Source organism: Myxocyprinus asiaticus, chromosome 5 (assembly GCF_019703515.2).
Source record: "Myxocyprinus asiaticus isolate MX2 ecotype Aquarium Trade chromosome 5, UBuf_Myxa_2, whole genome shotgun sequence".
In the NCBI taxonomy this organism is placed as follows: Eukaryota; Metazoa; Chordata; class Actinopteri; order Cypriniformes; family Catostomidae; genus Myxocyprinus; species Myxocyprinus asiaticus.
Window position 1 is genome coordinate 1,955,064 of NC_059348.1, and position 18,308 is coordinate 1,973,371.

The window sequence follows — 18,308 nt, forward strand, 5'->3', positions numbered from 1 at the left end:
TAATAATAATAATAATAATAAAGCTGACACGCACGCACGCTCTCTGTCTCTCTCTCTCTCTCTCTCTCTCTCACACACTCTCACACTCATACACACACACACACACACTAGATGGCGGTGTTGCTCCGATTGAGTGGCGGGTGATGTGTGACGTCACGCAAACATGGCGGCACACAGGCAGAACTAAACGGCTAACAATAAACGACAATAAACATTCGTTTTTTAAGCAGCACTTTTAACACAATGTATAATTGAGTCCAAGTTCCTACCTTACACAATCATGGAACCTGTTTAGCGAACGTTGGTGAAAACAAACATGTTAAACACGGTAAATTATCTTTTCAGTTGGTAGTTGTACAATTGGCTAAATAGCATTGCCGTTGTGTTTCTGTGTGGATAGTCGAGAGAGACGGAGAAATCAAGTGGAAATATCCCACATTGGACTGTACATCCTATAAAGTACGTACTTCATCATAACCAGCGCAAAAGTTCACACTAGAAGTATGCGAGTTGATATTTAGGCTAATCAATCTCACCAACATAAACGTTTCTGTACAAGCAGGAATAACTTGAGGTTTATTCACTGAAATCTGCGCGACACTTTATTGTACAGATGGAGTTTATTAAAGAAGAGAGAGTGGACGTGAGTGATCAAGAACCCTGCAGAGTGAAACATGAAGATACTGAGCAACAAATAGGTTTGTGTCCATTCTTGATTCTTCATGAATCACTGCTGAGGAACATAGTGCAACACAGCCTCATGCAGTTATAACTTGGTCACAATAGTTAGGAAAATCATAGGAGCTGTCAAATAACACAGTTGAATCATGTAGGGACAGACAGAGGAAAATGCATCTAAATCAGTGTTTCTTAATCCATTCCTGCTGGACCACTAACATAGTACATCTTGGATGTCTACTTTAACACACCTGATTGTAGGGTTGGGTAAAAATATGGAATTTTCCGATGCATCGCGATTTTCATTTGAACAATCTCGATATCGATTCTTAAATCCAAAGAGCACCCTCTCGTGAAGCTTACTGAAAGCATTGGATTATAGTTAAAAAGTACTTCAATATTTATCTTTTTCGAACCAAAATTGATCCAGCTGGAGTCGTGAAGATGACTTTTATGCTGTCTGTCTGTGATTTTTGGAGCTTAAAAACAGAAATCTCCATTCACTTGCATTTTAAGGACCTACTGAGCTAAGGTATTTTTCTAATTTTCTTCAGATGTGTTCTAGGGTGACCATATTCTGGTTTTCCAAAAAGAGGAAAACAGTGGTTCAAAACAGTGTTACTATGAATGCAAATTTTAATACAGTGAAAAAGACACTCTGTTAGCATAACATAAATATATATAAATAAATAAAATTTCCAACATTCTTTTGAATGTCCATGTACTAAAATAAAATATTTGATGCCATGAGTGTACCTTCATTTACTATTACTGTTATTTTGAATGGCCATAGAAAATGAAGCGATGTGATAATTTTACCTGGTCGCAAAAAGTAGTCCGTTAATTTACCTGATGAACTTTCACCTTTTGCTGACCTTTTATGCTTCGCAGAGCTAATGTGTGCTTCTATATCACTTGCACCTTTGTTAGCAACTGATACATAAGTGCCAGCTTTACATGTCATACATTCTGCTTCCCACGGATCTCGACATGGATGAAAGCATGATAATTTTTTTTTGCAAATCTTCTGTAAATATAACTGAAATATACCCAAATGAATCGATATCGAATCAAAGCATGTGAATCGGAATAGAATTGGGAAATTTGTATTAACGCCCAGCCCTACCTGATTGTACTAATTAGATAATATGTAGCTTGCTCCATAATTTGGACCTGATGTATAAACGTTGCATACGAACAAAATGGGAATTTTTCACGCACACATCTGAATTTATGAAATGATAATAATAATGAAAACCTGAATACAGTATAATATAGCAATTATTTTGACACTTGACAATAAATAAACAAAAAAGCCAAGGCATTGACCAACATAATCAGTCTTTCTAGCAAGTCAGTCCACTGTTGGCCATCTTTGGACTGCTCTCAGGAGACTATTTCCAGTCATGACAGTTTGGCGCCTATCTCCTGGAATGGAGAAAGACCAAAATCTCAAAAACGGTTGGTCAAGATTACAATCTTAGAACATATTTCAAATCAGCAATAAAACCTGACAATACTGGTTTCATAAATTGTGATTCTTTACCTCATATTACGCTAAAAAACGCAATTTTCCCAACTTGTATAACTAATGCGCATGCACATTTTAGAGTTGACTGACAGGTGGTGTCTGTATCTAAAAGGTGATTGGCTCTTTTAACTTTAAGGCAGGACTTCCTTTCTTCATCCGTTGACCATTGGGCGCTAAGAGCTCTTTGGTTGAGCGTTCCAATTTCTCCCATTCATTTTAATAGAAGTCGGCCATCTCTGCTAAATAATCTCTGAAATAATGCAGGGATTGATCTCTCACAACACACACACACACACACACACACGCATTAAGGGGAATTATGTAAATTACCTGCATTGACTGCATTGAATTGTTTATAGTTTGTTCTAATTGCTGCATGTTTTACCGCAGTGTTACAATGTGCCCCATCCGCGCAACTGGGATTTAAACTTGGCTCGTCACTTCTACTGGCTAGCTAATAATGAAAAGACTATGTAAGATGCTAGCTAACAGATTGGACCTTAAAATTGTACCAGGTGCTTTTCTCTCTGTTGTTTGTGAGTACGGGAAAGAGATCGTCAGACGTATCTGCCGCTCTCAGCAAGAAACATCAATAACATAAGTAGACTTTACCCAACTCTGCAAATTATTAAATAAATCACATTTTATCAGACTCAAGCTTACTATACAAAGTCATTTTTAACTGAAAATATTGAGGCACCAAATATACTGTACTTCATATCAGTGATAGTTAAACTAATATGACTGAAAAAGATAAAAATAGACCATGATGTAAATTTTACACCTCAGCCATCAGATATTTGTAGCGCAACCTCTGTATGTGACCTTTAAAGCTGGCACTTTCGTATCAATGGCAAAAAAATAATAAATACAATGAACAAGAACACTGGTGAGGGGAGAAAGCCCAAAAAAAGATCAGCCCGTGGATGTGCTCTTTAGAGAAGTAGGCTACACCTGGGAACAGCAGTAGGGCTGAAAAGTGTAGTATAAAATTCTTTTGTGTTTTTATTTAATTTTATGGCTATTATTATATGTATTAATGTTACTTTTCATTGAATGTATTAAATATATTTAATTTAATTAAATATATTAAATATATTTAATTATTACAACCCCGATTCCGAAAAAGTTGGGACAGTATGGAAAATGCTAATAAAAACAAAAAGGAGTGATTTGTAAATTCTATTCATCCTGTGCAGGGGTGGCATCACTACTCCAAAAGTGGTGCGGCAAAAAACAACAACCCCCGAGAATGCAGGATTAAATTTAGATTATCATAATGTGTAAATAAGATAAGAATGCATATGCACAGTATAATAAGCTATGAATGCATAGAAAAAACTGCATTGTGTCTTAATAAAACAGAAACTACAGTATGTACATTATATTTGTAGGCTTCATCTAATCAAATAGTGTTTCATTATTTTGTAGTGGGGTCTGGGGTTACACTCCTCTGTGAGAAATCTTTTAAAAGAACAGCACCAAAGTTTACTCAGAAATGAAAACTCCCTCATCATTTACTCACCCTCATGCCTTCCCAGATGTGTTTGAGTTTCTGTCTTCTGCTGAACACAAATTAAGATTTTTAGAAGAATATTTCAGCTCTGTAGGTCCATACAAAGTCAATGTGGCCAGAACCCTGAAGCTCCAAAAATCACATTAGTCATCATTAAAGTAATCCATATGACTCCAGTGGTTCAATGTCTTCAGAAGCGATCTTCAGTCAATCGCCAATGTAAACTTTCACTTTCCTCTTCTTGTGTTTTTGGTGATTCGCATTCTTCATACATATCGCCCCCTATTGGGGCAGGGAGGAGAATTTATGGTAAAAACTGACTTCACCCAAAAATGAAAATTAGCTGATAATTTACTCACCCTCAGGCCATCCAAGATGTATCTGAGTTTCTTTCTTCAAAACAGAATTTAAAATTTTTAGGATTTCATTTCAGGCCTCTTCCTTTAAAGGAGACCTATTATGCCCCTTTTTTACAAGATGTAATATAAGTCTCAGGTGTCCCCAGAATGTGTCTGTGAAGTTTCAGCTCAATATACCCCACGGATCATTTATTATACCATGCTGTAAATGCCTCTTTTTGGGTGGAATCAAAAACACACTGTTTTCGTGTGTGTCTCTTTAAATGCAAATGAGCTGATGCTCCCTGCCTCCTTTCCGGAAGAGGGCTGTGCCTCTACAGCTCGTGCTTCGGATACTACAGCAACAACAAATCAGAACCAATATGACTGAAAACGTAAATACCGGAGTTCAGCCATATATGTACATAAGTACAACTCTCTTATGTTCACAGAAAACGTACATAGTTTTCAAAAAGACAGTCACCTTACTGTATTGTGCATAATAAATGTGCGGTTATGAATTATACAGACAGTAAGCATAAAAATAATGACATAGCTCTGGTCTCCATGAATACAATCAGAGACAATGGTAAATTTAGCTGCATTAGCCATGGAATCAGCTAACGAGCACATTCGGAAAGGCGATTTGCAAACATTCACAAAATATAAAGTGCGATACTTACATCTTCAGGATATAAAGCTGGAACACGAACAGTTGGTACCATGCTTAAGAATAACATTTTTGGAAAATCCTGCTTTATACTGACCTTCATTCACATAGCAGTCCGGTGTAAAATGATTTGCTCAAACATACACAAATTTTGGTATGTTTTGGGGCACATTTGCTTCAAAAACAAAACTTGTCCACTGCGTCTACAGTGGCTCTGATGCCGGGAGTACATGAAGACTCTTATATTCACTTATACAGCCAACAACAGAACACTTATGACGCTTTATGAAGCAGAGACATTATTCTTCTCACCGTAGGTGCTCCAGCACGGAAAACAATGGCGGACTGTGTGTCGATCACTCATGGGAGGACCTATGATAATAGGGTGGAGTCCGTCACCAGTCGTGGGCGTGGCCTGCTCTAACGTGACGTCACTTTAGAGCGGATACGAAAACCAATCACTTTGAGACACTGTTTTAGATTAATAGAAATATAAGAAAGAGGAGTGGGTGTACTTTTAACATTGTAGGGTGGTTGTGTACACACACTGCCGACTCACATTTATGATCAAACATCATGTAAAAGTGAATTTTGCATAAACAATGCAAGTGAATGTACTCCAAAATGCATATTTAAGGTGCATCAAAATAATCCACACGACTCCAGTCGACAAATAAAGTTCTTCTGAACTCAAACGATTGATTATTTTTAGAAACAAAACAATACTTGTATACTTTTTAACTACAAATGTTCGCTTCCGTACATCTCTGTGACACGCGCTCATGAGAGGGATGACGTAAGCTCGTTGCGTGGAGGAGGAGGCAGGAAACGCATCATTGTTTACAAGAGAAACCTGCACTGACCATAGACCAAGCGCTGTTCACAAACCAAACAGTCCAAAACAATTTCAAAACAATATAAAATAAAAATAAAAAATCATTTCCAAATAATAATAATAAAAAAAAACATTACTGCAGTAAATAACCATCCTTTATTGTGGAGCAATGCCGTTACATTATCTACTTGTGCCTTTTCTTTAGCAGAAATATATAGGCTATATGACTGTCAGGAATTCAAGCCACACAAATTGTAGTTAGTGAAACCAAGTGCAAGAGAATTTACTGAGATTCACAGGATTTACAGGGTTTACGCGGTGAGATCAATGGTACAGGTGATATCACACACAAGAGAAGCTTCACGAACGTATTTATGCAGGCGGTGATGAGCGAGTGAATTGAGTGCAGGTGCGGTGAATTAGATATCGACTCTTTGTTTTTTCGATGGTCTGAAATCCTCAGGGGCAAAATGTTCACTGCACACCCTCCAATATTTGAGAGAATGTAGGGGTGTACTGATATCCAGGTTCAGCACGATAAGGCAATCAATGAAAAGTTAATATATTTTCTTTGGGGTTTCTGAAGGTTGAAGCATCCAGGATGCACACACCAAACGACCATTTTGAACAATACACTTATACAAATACAAATCTACAGCCTCCTCCTCCACGCGTGACCTTACCAATGATCTCACGTCATCCCTCTCATGAGCGCGCATCACAGAGATGTACGGAAGCGAACATTTGTAGTTAAAAAGTATATAAGTATTGTTTTGTTTCTAAAAATAATCAATCGTTTGGGTTCAGAAGAACTTTATTTGTCGACTGGAGTTGTGTGGATTATTTTGATGCACCCTAAATATGCATTTTGGACTGTTCACTTGCATTGTTTAAAGGAGGAGGCCTGAAATGAAATCCTAAAAATCTTAAATTCTGTTTTGATGAAGAAAGAAACTCAGATACATCTTGGATGGCCTGAGGGTGAGTAAATTATCAGCAAATTTTCATTTTTGTGTGAATTATTCCTTTAATTTTCTTTAATCAAAGGGGGGCAGCACTATCTTGTGCGCTAGAGAATACTGTATCCATATTTTCTGTGACTACATTAAGTTCTTCTAAACTTTTGGCATACTTAGTATTTGGGACAGATCTGGAAGATTATTAGTGAAGCAATATATAGTGGTCAAAAAGATAGTCCTACCAGATCGAAAACATGTTGGTGATTGAGTGACCTTAGCTAAGAACTACAAGTAGGAGATGAGGTACTGCTCGAAGATGTCATCGCTCTGCAGCAGAATTGCTATATTATCAACATCAGTTCCATAAAACAGAATTACATCTAGCCTATTAATATGCCAATAAGTCATATTAGTAACCCAATAAAAGCTAATTTTACATGGAGCGAGGAGTTACTACCACTAATAATGACAATAATAATAACAACATGTCAACTTTATATAGCGCTTTCAGCCAAAGCACAAACATAAAAGTACATGAAAATAAAACAACAAACAAAATATACTTACATTTTAGAACAGATCCTAAAAGTAACAAAACATAACATAAACAAACATCTTCTGTGTGAAGCAGCTGCACTTAGTAAACAAACTTCCCGTATACAGGATGGGTGTCAGTATAGAGTCCAAAACCACAAGTAGACTACTACTGATACCAATGGGACGAGTAAGAGCCAGCTAAAAAAAATCCCTTTAAAATTCCCTGTGTTAACAAAACAGTAAAAACACCACGTTTCATTTAGGAACATAAAATCCAGGTTGTTTGTGGTGATGAGCTCATTGACTAAAAAGGATTTGTTCTAAGAGAGAAGTATCTGTTTTTGGCCTCAGTAATGTTGGACTGACATCTAAATAGGCAGCGCATTTGATAGGTTTGGCATATGTCTTGAGAGGGCCTTAAGTCTTTCTATAACAGAATAGATATAGAAAAAGCTACAGGTGCACTGAGTTCCTGCTTGTTCTGTGAACATTTTGTGAATGTTGCTACTACAGTAGAGGGGACATGACACATTACTCAGAGCTGTTATCAGTTGTTTGTTTTCCACCTAGAGCAGAGGAAGGACAATGTGTGCCCTGGCATTGTGGCAGTGGCCGGAGAGCTCTTGCAGATGGTGGGGGTGGGCGAGCTGGGCCTGCAGGCTTTGGTGGTTGTGGGGCCTGCAGTTTGTATGTTGATACCTGGTGGCTCGCAACAAAGGAGTTGGAGAACTTTGTTCCAGCATACATCAGTTCCTCCATTTTCTTTGAGAAGCTCAGAAGTGGGGATGTTGGCAAAAGGGAGGACAGGTATGGTGTGAGAAGCTGTAGCTAGGCTGAAGTGTTATATTTGCTTCCTTGGATTTCTTCTAGAAAGTTGTCCTTGGGTGCTGAATCTTGGAGCAGTTTAAGTTGTCACAGTCACACTGTAGTATGCTCTGTTGGTAGGGCTCAGCCTGGATTGTGTCCCAGAGCAGTGGATGTTGTGGCTGCATTGTGTTATTGTTTTCTTTGCATCGGCCGAATGTGCATCAGTGTGTGCAAGTGTGTTCCTGTGGTCATCCAGACACTGAACAGGTGTTTTCCATTTAGGTTGAGTGGATTGGCACACGTTGCAGATGATGATGGAGGGGGAGAAGAAGATATTGTCCTTTAGCATTCTTGAAACTAGTTTGTATAGTTGGAGGTCATCTGATTTAAACAGTTCTCTTTGACTCCAGAAAAGATTAAAGTTTTCAATGTAGTTCAGACCTCTCATGTTGCAGGTTTTGCGCAGCCATGTACTTAATCTGAGCAATCAAAAAAACATATTTGTTCCATAGGCTGGGAGTGGAACACTGATGAATGGCTGAACATTCAATCTTCAAAGTGTTTCAAAGAGTTAATTGGCCCTGGCATTTTAGGGGCCCTAAGCACATTTTGAAAATGGGGCCTTACCAACATGTATAGCTCAAACACCCCAACATCAATAACTAAACAAGCTTAAACTGTGCAAATAAACAAGTGAATGTATTCAAAAGCATAAAGCTCATGCATAACTGCTTTAGAAGTGCAAAATTTAAAGAATATAATTTTCAAACTAACCAAACACATGCACTAATTAATAATTAAATTTAATGAAATTCCAAAAATTATTTACCAAATAATGGTAAGGTAGATGCTATTTACTCTTATTTTAAGTAGTGGCACATGCTACTTGAAGCCTGGCAGATAAAATGTGCACATGAATTGTACTGTTTTCACCAGAGTAGACAAAAAACATGTGTAAGCCAGGGTCAACACAAAAGGCATTTTTTACTTCTGGAGAATTCTCTGAAGATACAAACACCAGAAGGATTGAAGTACAAAACAAACTAAATTAAAATCAGGAAGCAACAAAAGCAGGATAAGAGACTGACTTGAATCTAGAGAACTCAGCAGGCAAAAATCACACTTAACTACAGAGAAAGTTCACAAAGACCAAACAAATCATACCACACAAACAGGGTTTAAACACCATAAAACAAGCTGTGAACTGAGCGGTGGTGCTGCCCTCTATCTGTGTGACATAGACATTAAAAGACCACCTGCTCTAAGGGTGGCTCCTGATACCCTTTTTGACACAACCAATGAGCTGCTGTCTAAAGTCCTGGATGAGAACAAAATGTTTTGTCTTTTATGCACGATTAACACATCGTCGGGAGCAGGAGTGCATTTTGTTCGTACCAACTAACATTTCGAAAATACGAAAACTTTAATAAATTCGAGAAGATATGTTAGAACACTTTTACAAACTATTCTGCTAGTGATTCATGAATGAGTCACAGTGAAAGTAACTCCCAACAGCTCTTCCATAAGTCCTAATCAGCAAAAGCATGCAGTGAATATTGTTAACAAAGGATGCTGTTCATTTGAAGACAAAGTTTGAATTCAAAGTTAGATCAAATTTATTTCAGTTTTAGAAGGTTTTTATTCTTTGTCAGTTTATACGGATATATCTTGTTTTTTAAACGTTTAGATATTTTTATTCTAAAATAACACAAAGATACTATATATGATAAAGGTTTAGTTTTATAATGTCACTTGTATGCTGAGGCAACGTTGAGCGTGTTTACATGCACGTTATTGCACCAATTATGCTTAATAAGCCGACAACGTGTGTGGTCAAGTAAACACCTTAAATGGCTTTTCTTTATTGGGGTAAGGTCATATACTATTGAATCAAAAATAGTTTTCACACGTAGGGATGCACTGTTGTGAGTTTTTGATGATTAGATTACCGTCTGAGAAAAAATCTTGGTTAACTGGTTTTGTGATTATTTGCACATTTTCTTATGTGTCAAAACTGAGGCAAAAAAAGTCATATATTACAATTGAATATGGTAGTGGAAGTGTTTCTTAGGGATATCTGGACTCCAAGCGCAGCCATTCAATAGGAAAAACTTAAAAAAAAAAAAAAAAAAATATATATATATATATATATATATATATATATATATATACAGGTGCATCTCAATAAATTAGAATGTCGTGGAAAAGTTCATTTATTTCAGTAATTCAACTCAAATTGTGAAACTCGTGTATTAAATAAATTCAATGCACACAGACTGAAGTAGTTTAAGTCTTTGGTTCTTTTAATTGTGATGATTTTGGCTCACATTTAACAAAAACCCACCAATTCACTATCTCAAAAAATTAGAATACATCATAAAGACCAATAAAAAAAACATTTTTAGTGAATTGTTGGCCTTCTGGAAAGTATGTTCATTTACTGTATATGTACTCAATACTTGGTAGGGGCTCCTTTTGCTTTAATTACTGCCTCAATTTGGCGTGGCATGGAGGTGATCAGTTTGTGGCACTGCTGAGGTGGTATGGAAGCCCAGGTTTCTCTGACAGTGGCCTTCAGCTCATCTGCATTTTTTGGTCTCTTGTTTCTCATTTTCCTCTTGACAATACCCCATAGATTCTCTATGGGGTTCAGGTCTGGTGAGTTTGCTGGCCAGTCAAGCACACCAACACCATGGTCATTTAGCCAACTTTTGGTGCTTTTGGCAGTGTGGGCAAGTGCCAAATCCTGCTGGAAAATGAAATCAGCATCTTTAAAAAGCTGGTCAGCAGAAGGAAGCATGAAGTGCTCCAAAATTTCTTGGTAAACGGGTGCAGTGACTTTGGTTTTCAAAAAACACAATGGACCAACACCAGCAGATGACATTGCACCCCAAATCATCACAGGCTGTGGAAACTTAACACTGGACTTCAAGCAACTTGGGCTATGAGCTTCTCCACCCTTCCTCCAGACTCTAGGACCTTGGTTTCCAAATGAAATACGAAACTTGCTCTCATCTGAAAAGAGGACTTTGGAACACTGGGCAACAATCCAGTTCTTCTTCTCCTTAGCCCAGGTAAGACGCCTCTGACGTTGTCTGTGGTTCAGGAGTGGCTTAACAAGAGGAATACGACAACTGTAGCCAAATTCCTTGACACGTCTGTGTGTGGTGGCTCTTGATGCCTTGACCCCAGCCTCAGTCCATTCCTTGTGAAGTTCACCCAAATTCTTGAATCGATTTTGCTTGACAATCATAAGGCTGCGGTTCTCTCGGTTGGTTGCGCATCTTTTTCTTCCACGCTTTTTCCTTCCACTCAACTTTCTGTTAACAGGCTTGGATACAGCACTCTGTGAACAGCCAGCTTCTTTGGCAATGAATGTTTGTGGCTTACCCTCCTTGTGAAGGGTGTCAATGATTGTCTTCTGGACAACTGTCAGATCAGCAGTCTTCCCCATGATTGTGTAGCCTAGTGAACCAAACTGAGAGACCATTTTGAAGGCTCAGGAAACCTTTGCAGGTGTTTTGAGTTGATTAGCTGATTGGCATGTCACCATATTCTAATTTTTTGAGATAGTGAATTGGTGGGTTTTTGTTAAATGTGAGCCAAAATCATCACAATTAAAAGAACCAAAGACTTAAACTACTTCAGTCTGTGTGCACTGAATTTATTTAATACACGAGTTTCACAATTTGAGTTGAATTACTGAAATAAATGAACTTTTCCACGACATTCTAATTTATTGAGATGCACCTGTATATATATATATATATATATATATATATATATATATACAGGTGCTGGTCATATAATTAGAATATCATCAAAAAGTTGATTTCACTAATTCCATTCAAAAAGTGAAACTTGTATATTATATTCATTCATTACACACAGACTGATATATTTCAAATGTTTATTTCTTTTAATTTTGATGATTATAACTGACAACTAAGGAAAATCCCAAATTCAGTATCTCAGGAAATTAGAATATTGTGAAAAGGTTCAACATTGGTGCCACACTCTAATCAGCTAATTAACTCAAAACACCTGCAAAGGCCTTTAAATGGTCTCTCAGTCTAGTTCTGTACGCTACACAATCATGGGGAAGACTGCTGACTTGACAGTTGTCCAAAAGACGACCATTGACACGTTGCACAAGGAGGGCAAGACACAAAAGGTCATTGCAAAAGAGGCTGGCTGTTCACAGAGCTCTGTGTCCAAGCACATTAATAGAGAGGCGAAGGGAAGGAAAAGATGTGGTAGAAAAAAAGTGTACAAGCAATAGGGATAACCGCACCCTGGAGAGGATTGTGAAACAAAACCCATTCAAAAATGTGGGGGAGAACCACTACGCACAGACGTATGCAAGACATGGGTTTCAGCTGTCGCATTCCTTGTGTCAAGCCACTCTTGAACAACAGACAGCGTCTGAAGCGTCTCGCCTGGGCTAAAGACAAAAAGGACTGGACTGCTGCTGAGTGGTCCAAAGTTATGTTCTCTGATGAAAGTAAATTTTGCATTTCCTTTGGAAATCAGGGTCCCAGAGTCTGGAGGAAGAGAGGAGAGGCGCACAATCCACGTTGCTTGAGGTCCAGTGTAAAGTTTCCACAGTCAGTGATGGTTTGGGGTGCCATGTCATCTGCTGGTGTTGGTCCACTGTGTTTTCTGAGGTCCAAGGTCAATGCAGCCATATACCAGGAAGTTTTAGAGCACTTCATGCTTCCTGCTGCTGACCAACTTTATGGAGATGCAGATTTCATTTTCCAACAGGACTTGGCACCTGCACACAGTGCCAAAGCAACCAGTATCTGGTTTAAGGACCATGGTATCCCTGTTCTTAATTGGCCAGCAAACTCACCTGACCTTAACCCCATAGAAAATCTATGGGGTATTGTGAAGAGGAAGATGCGATATGCCAGACCCAACAATGCAGAAGAGCTAAAGGCCACTATCAGAGCAACCTGGGCTCTTATAACACCTGAGCAGTGCCACAGACTGATCGACTCCATGCCACGCCGCATTGCTGCAGTAATTCAGGCAAAAGGAGCCCCAACTAAGTATTGAGTGCTGTACATGCTCATACTTTTCATGTTCATACTTTTCAGTTGGCCAAGATTTCTAAAAATCCTTTCTTTGTATTGGTCTTAAGTAATATTCTAATTTTCTGAGATACTGAATTTGGGATTTTCCTTAGTTGTCAGTTATAATCATCAAAATTAAAAGAAATAAACATTTGAAATATATCAGTCTGTGTGTAATGAATATAATATACAAGTTTCACTTTTTGAATGGAATTAGTGAAATAAATCAACTTTTTGATGATATTCTAATTATATGACCAGCACCTGTGTATATATATATATATAAATAGGAGGTATATAAATAGAGATGCTCCAACATAGGGGACAATACCGCTGATCTGCATCCCGGTGCAAAATGATTAGATTTGAGTCCTTGCGTTACTTCAGAACTACATAATTGTACGATTATTGTGGGAGTGCTACGTGTAGTTCTCGGTATCCAACAGTTTTTTTTTCTGCAACAGTTTATTAAAGCAATCTTTTGTCTGTCAGACACCTCACCATAAAGAATCAGCAACAGACTGCAAAATACTCTCCACAACACCTCACGAATAAACATGTGGACCATGCATAATAAAGGGAACATACATTTACTGTTCAATGTGGTGAATTTGTACACAAGCAATGCTTTAAATAATGAGGATAATATAAGACACAACTTCTCAAAGTTTACACGCTGATAGTAACTACACGTAATTGCGCTGCATCAACACGCATGAACATTAAAAAAGATGCAATTCATACCTTTAAAAGCACCACAGCAAATATTAAACTCACAAATAAAGTTTGTTGTTGGACGACTTGGGGAACATCCTGTCCCATTTGTAGGATGTGTATATTTGGCTGACTTCTGTCCTCTGACTTCTTTACATCCATTGTCTCCAGTAACCCTCATTCAAATGCTCCCAAACAGCCGATTTAAGTCACTTTTTTTGTGGATTTGAGTCTAGAAGATTGAATTCTGAATTCCTCTGTTATATTTTGCAATATGTGTGTTTAAGCCCATGTTTCATGTGAATTGAAAGTTCACGTTCAATCTGCAACACCTGGCCAAGCATCACGTGACCACCGTCCGCAACTATATCTACCGTCCTTAACCATAGCAACAGTCAGAAAGCAGCAACTGAAAAACTACATTTATATATTATATATATACATTTGTTGCTACATGTAAATAAAACATTTTATGGGTTTTAACCATTGATTCTAAATTCTTAATGTTAAATTAACCGTGAAACATTTTTAATAGTGAAACAGTTAATCGCGACATTCCTAGTCACACGTACGTTTTTGTCCATTTCCCCGATATCACTCTGCAATATCAGGTGCACAGGTTGCTGTTAAAATATGCTGGGCATTTTGTTTGCCGCAGCTCTGCCAGTGCCTTTAGTGCAGCTTTGCAGTCATCAGCCAAGAGCCCCCCCCCCCCCCCACACACACACACAATGAGAAATACATCCCAAGGCATTTGCTGCACATACTATACCTTAAAAACCATTGGTATATACATTTCTGTCCTACTATACACGCCAGCCCAACCTTGGGTAAGGTTGTGCTAGCCCAACTGGCACCATTAATGATTGCTCAGTGCCCCCGGTTCTGCATGGCACAGCCTCCCACACAACCCTATGCGTCAACCTCACCAATAACGCTAGCTAGCTTACTAGACAGACACAAGACATAGTGTTCGTACACACTTTATTTCAAACCACACAAATGTTTGATGTCATGGGCTGCCCCTCATCCCTTGGGATGGCAAGCTCAGTCATTATGACTTTTCTAGCTGATGTCGGCCATAACACTCACGTGTCCGGTTTCACAGAGGTAATAGTGGGCTCAAAAGGAAATTTCAGATGCTGGCCAATGTTGACCTCGATTATCCAATCACTTTCAGATACCAGGATTGACAGGTTTCTCTCCTTGCAGTGCCTTGCATGCCCCCTCCTTTTGAACAAAATCAATTAACTGAGGAGCATGGTGACATTTGTTTTCCTTTACTCTAAACATCTCTAGGATCTCTTCAAGCTTGTGCAGGACCTGATCATTCTGCCACCTGTACCATCCTTGCACCAAGGTGGTTTAGCAACTAGCCAACATGTGCTGCAGATACGCTGTTTGGGCCCACAGAGGAGACAAGTTTCCTCTGTGCCTTAACACTGAGACAAATTTCCAGAGCTTGGAAGGGTGTCATAGGTGGATCTTATTGGAAAACTTACCTTCCACAGGTCAGCCCACCCTAAAGCTCTTTCAGACATACTGCAGCGACTTTGCTGCTGCTGGCTGACTTGCTCTAATCATATAATCTTCCTCTTCCATTCTAGATACTTCTAGATTTGTCTGGGAGATGACAATGGTCTATCGGATCCAGGCCCTCTTTCAGCTGCTTCAAGACCAATTTCTCACTTTTTTTAATTAGCTAATTTTTTTTATAGTATTGCTGTGCATGTAAACATATTCATTTACAGTCCATATTATATCACATTTTCCTAGTGTCTCTGTTAAAAGTGGTATATCACATGTATGGATAGCAATATGTATTTGGAAATTATATGCAGATAATGTTAGTCTGATAAAAACAAGCATTGTAAACTCAATATATGTTTTTTTGGGGGGGTGGGGGAGGTTGGGGACTAAAGCTTGTTCATTTACACACCCTCTTCCAATAACTGGGATTTATGATGGAAATTAGGCAGAGGTTCTGGCATACATGCAAATGTATAAATATGAAAACTTTTGTGAATATTCAAAATCTGCACACTTTTAGGATGAAATCCAAGTTTTATACATGAGGCCCTTTAATTGTGTGTTGAAAAAGGGAAATATACAAAATATGTAGTGTTAGTGGTCCTCCAGGAAAGGACTGAGAAACACTGATCTAAATGAACATTGTGTACACGTCCCAAACTAGATTTGATTTAAATAACAAGATTTATGGATCACATAAAAATGGATTGTTGCTTTTTGTGATTAAACTGGAGTCTCCATTCTTTCTGTTCATGTCACATTTGTCCCTCTTGAATTTAATTTTAACTATTTAAAATTTTCATTTTAGACCTGATGGAAGTGAAAGAGGAAAATCAAGAGCTGACATTGGAGGAGAAACATCAGTATGAAGAACCTCAATTCAAAACTGAAGATAAAACTTATAGTAGCTCAGAGACTGAAAATTTCTCACAAAAAAGACGTCGAAGAACTGGAGCCCAAGTTTTTTTCTCCTGCCTTCAGTGTAAAGAGAGTTTCACATCTAAAGAACAACTTATGGGTCACTTTAGAGTTCACTCTGGAGAAAAGCCTTTCCCGTGCGATCAGTGTGAAAAGAGTTTTCGTCATAAAGCAAGCCTTAAGAATCACTTGAGAGTTCACTCTGGAAAGAGGCCTTTCCCGTGCGATCAGTGTGAAAAGAGTTTCGTTAAAAAAGAGAGCCTTAAGAATCACATGAGAGTTCACTCTGGAGAGAAGCCTTTCCCATGCAATCAGTGTGGAATGAGTTTCAGTCTTAAAGCAAGCCTTAAGAATCACATGAGAGTTCACTCTGGAGAGAAGCCTTTCCCATGTGATCAGTGTGGAAAGAGTTTTATTCATAGAACAAGTCTAAAGAATCACATGAGCGTTCACTCTGGAAACAGTCCTTACAAATGTGATCAGTGTGGGAAGAGGTACTTACATAAAGACAACCTTATTAAGCACATAAGATTTCACACTGAAGAGAAGCCTTTCAAATGCCTTCAGTGTGGAAAGCATTTCACAGAAAAAGGAAGCCTTGAGGTTCACATGAGAGTTCACACTGGAGAGAAGCCTTACACTTGCCATCAGTGTGGAAAGAGTTTCATTCAACGAGCAAGTTTAAAGTATCACATGAGATTTCACACTGGAGAGAAGCCTTTCACATGCAATCAGTGTGGAAAGAGTTTCATTCATAGAGCAAGCCTGAAGTATCACATGAGAGTTCACTCTGGAAACAGGCCTTACAAATGTCATCTGTGTGGAAAGAGTTACTTACATAAAGACAGTCTTAATGATCACATCAGAATTCACACTGGAGAGAAGCCTTTCACATGCCATCAGTGTGGAAAGAGTTTCATTCATAAAGCAAGCCTTCAGAATCACATGAGAGTTCACTCTGGAGTGAAGCCTTTCCCTTTATTTTAATTCCTACTGTGTGTTTTGATTGCAGTCCAACTCAGGAGCGTGAGAGTTTATGGTTGAATGGTGTACATTAATAATGTCATTTATTTGTCTTATAACCTACGGACACTTACTGTATATGTAATGTGGTAATTGTACATCATGTAATTATCAGAAATAAAAAAAGAAGCCGAAACTTGTTTTGTGTGGCCTATTTAATGAGCACAGAAGTTAAATTTACTCAAGTAAAATCAAAGGGTTTCAATGTTGTATTGCAACTCTGTAGTATAGGCTTATATCTAAAGATTTTATTAGAAGCATCAACCTCTTCATGGTACAAGGATTATTGAAAAGCTGAATATGATTTGACACAATCCTGGATTATTCTGTGGAAGCTTCAAAGCTTGTTTATTTAACATTAATAAATGTTAGACAGGATTAGACAGGTTTGGGGAGTAACGGAATACATGATTACGGGATTACGTATTTAAAATACAAAATATAAGTAACTGTATTCCACTACAGTTACAATTTAAATCATTGGTAATTAGAATACAGTTACATTCAAAAAGTATTTTGATTACTGAAGAGATTACTTTGCATTTTATTGTCATTTGTTTCATTTAATATTTAGTCCTTTCAGATGGAAAACATTAGAATTAGAATGTCGTGGAAAAGTTCATTTATTTCAGTAATTCAACTCAAATTGTGAAACTCGTGTATTAAATAAATTCAGTGCACACAGACTGAAGTAGTTTAAGTCTTTGGTTCTTTTAATTGTGATGATTTTGGCTCACATTTAACAAAAACCCACCAGTTCACTATCTCAAAAAATTAGAATATGGTGACATGCCAATCAGCTAATCAACTCAAAACACCTGCAAAGGTTTCCTGAACCTTCAAAATGGTCTCTCAGTTTGGTTCACTAGGTTACACAATCATGGGGAAGACTGCTGATCTGACAGTTGTCCAGAAGACAATCATTGACACCCTTCACAAGGAGGGTAAGTCACAAACATTCATTGCCAAAGAAGCTGGCTGTTCACAGAGTGCTGTTAACAGAAAGTTGAGTGGAAGGAAAAAGTGTGGAAGAAAAAGATGCTCAACCAACCGAGAGAACCGCAGCCTTATGAGGATTGTCAAGCAAAATCGATTCAAGAATTTGGGGGAACTTCACAAGGAATGGACTGAGGCTGGGGTCAAGGCATCAAGAGCCACCACACACAGACGTGTC

At 38.1% G+C, this 18,308-nt stretch overlaps 1 protein-coding gene across 4 annotated transcripts; it reads left to right on the forward strand.

Annotated features, from left to right (window-relative positions):
• Window positions 1-125: 125 nt before the first annotated feature.
• Window positions 126-17,264, forward strand: LOC127440807 (gastrula zinc finger protein XlCGF8.2DB-like). 4 transcript variants are annotated; one of them, XM_051697732.1, is made up of 4 exons: window positions 126-459; window positions 614-698; window positions 14,963-15,174; window positions 15,271-17,264. In XM_051697732.1, exon 4 carries the CDS (start codon window positions 16,007-16,009, stop codon window positions 17,096-17,098), a length of 1,092 nt encoding a protein of 363 aa, XP_051553692.1. In that variant the 5' UTR covers window positions 126-459; window positions 614-698; window positions 14,963-15,174; window positions 15,271-16,006; the 3' UTR covers window positions 17,099-17,264. The 4 variants fall into 4 exon arrangements, with proteins under 4 accessions (XP_051553692.1, XP_051553691.1, XP_051553690.1 ...); XM_051697731.1 differs by lacking the exon at window positions 14,963-15,174 and having other exon boundaries at window positions 16,002-17,264; XM_051697730.1 differs by lacking the exons at window positions 126-459; window positions 14,963-15,174 and adding an exon at window positions 7,640-7,871 and having other exon boundaries at window positions 683-698; window positions 16,002-17,264.
• The last annotated feature ends 1,044 nt before the right edge of the window (window positions 17,265-18,308 follow it).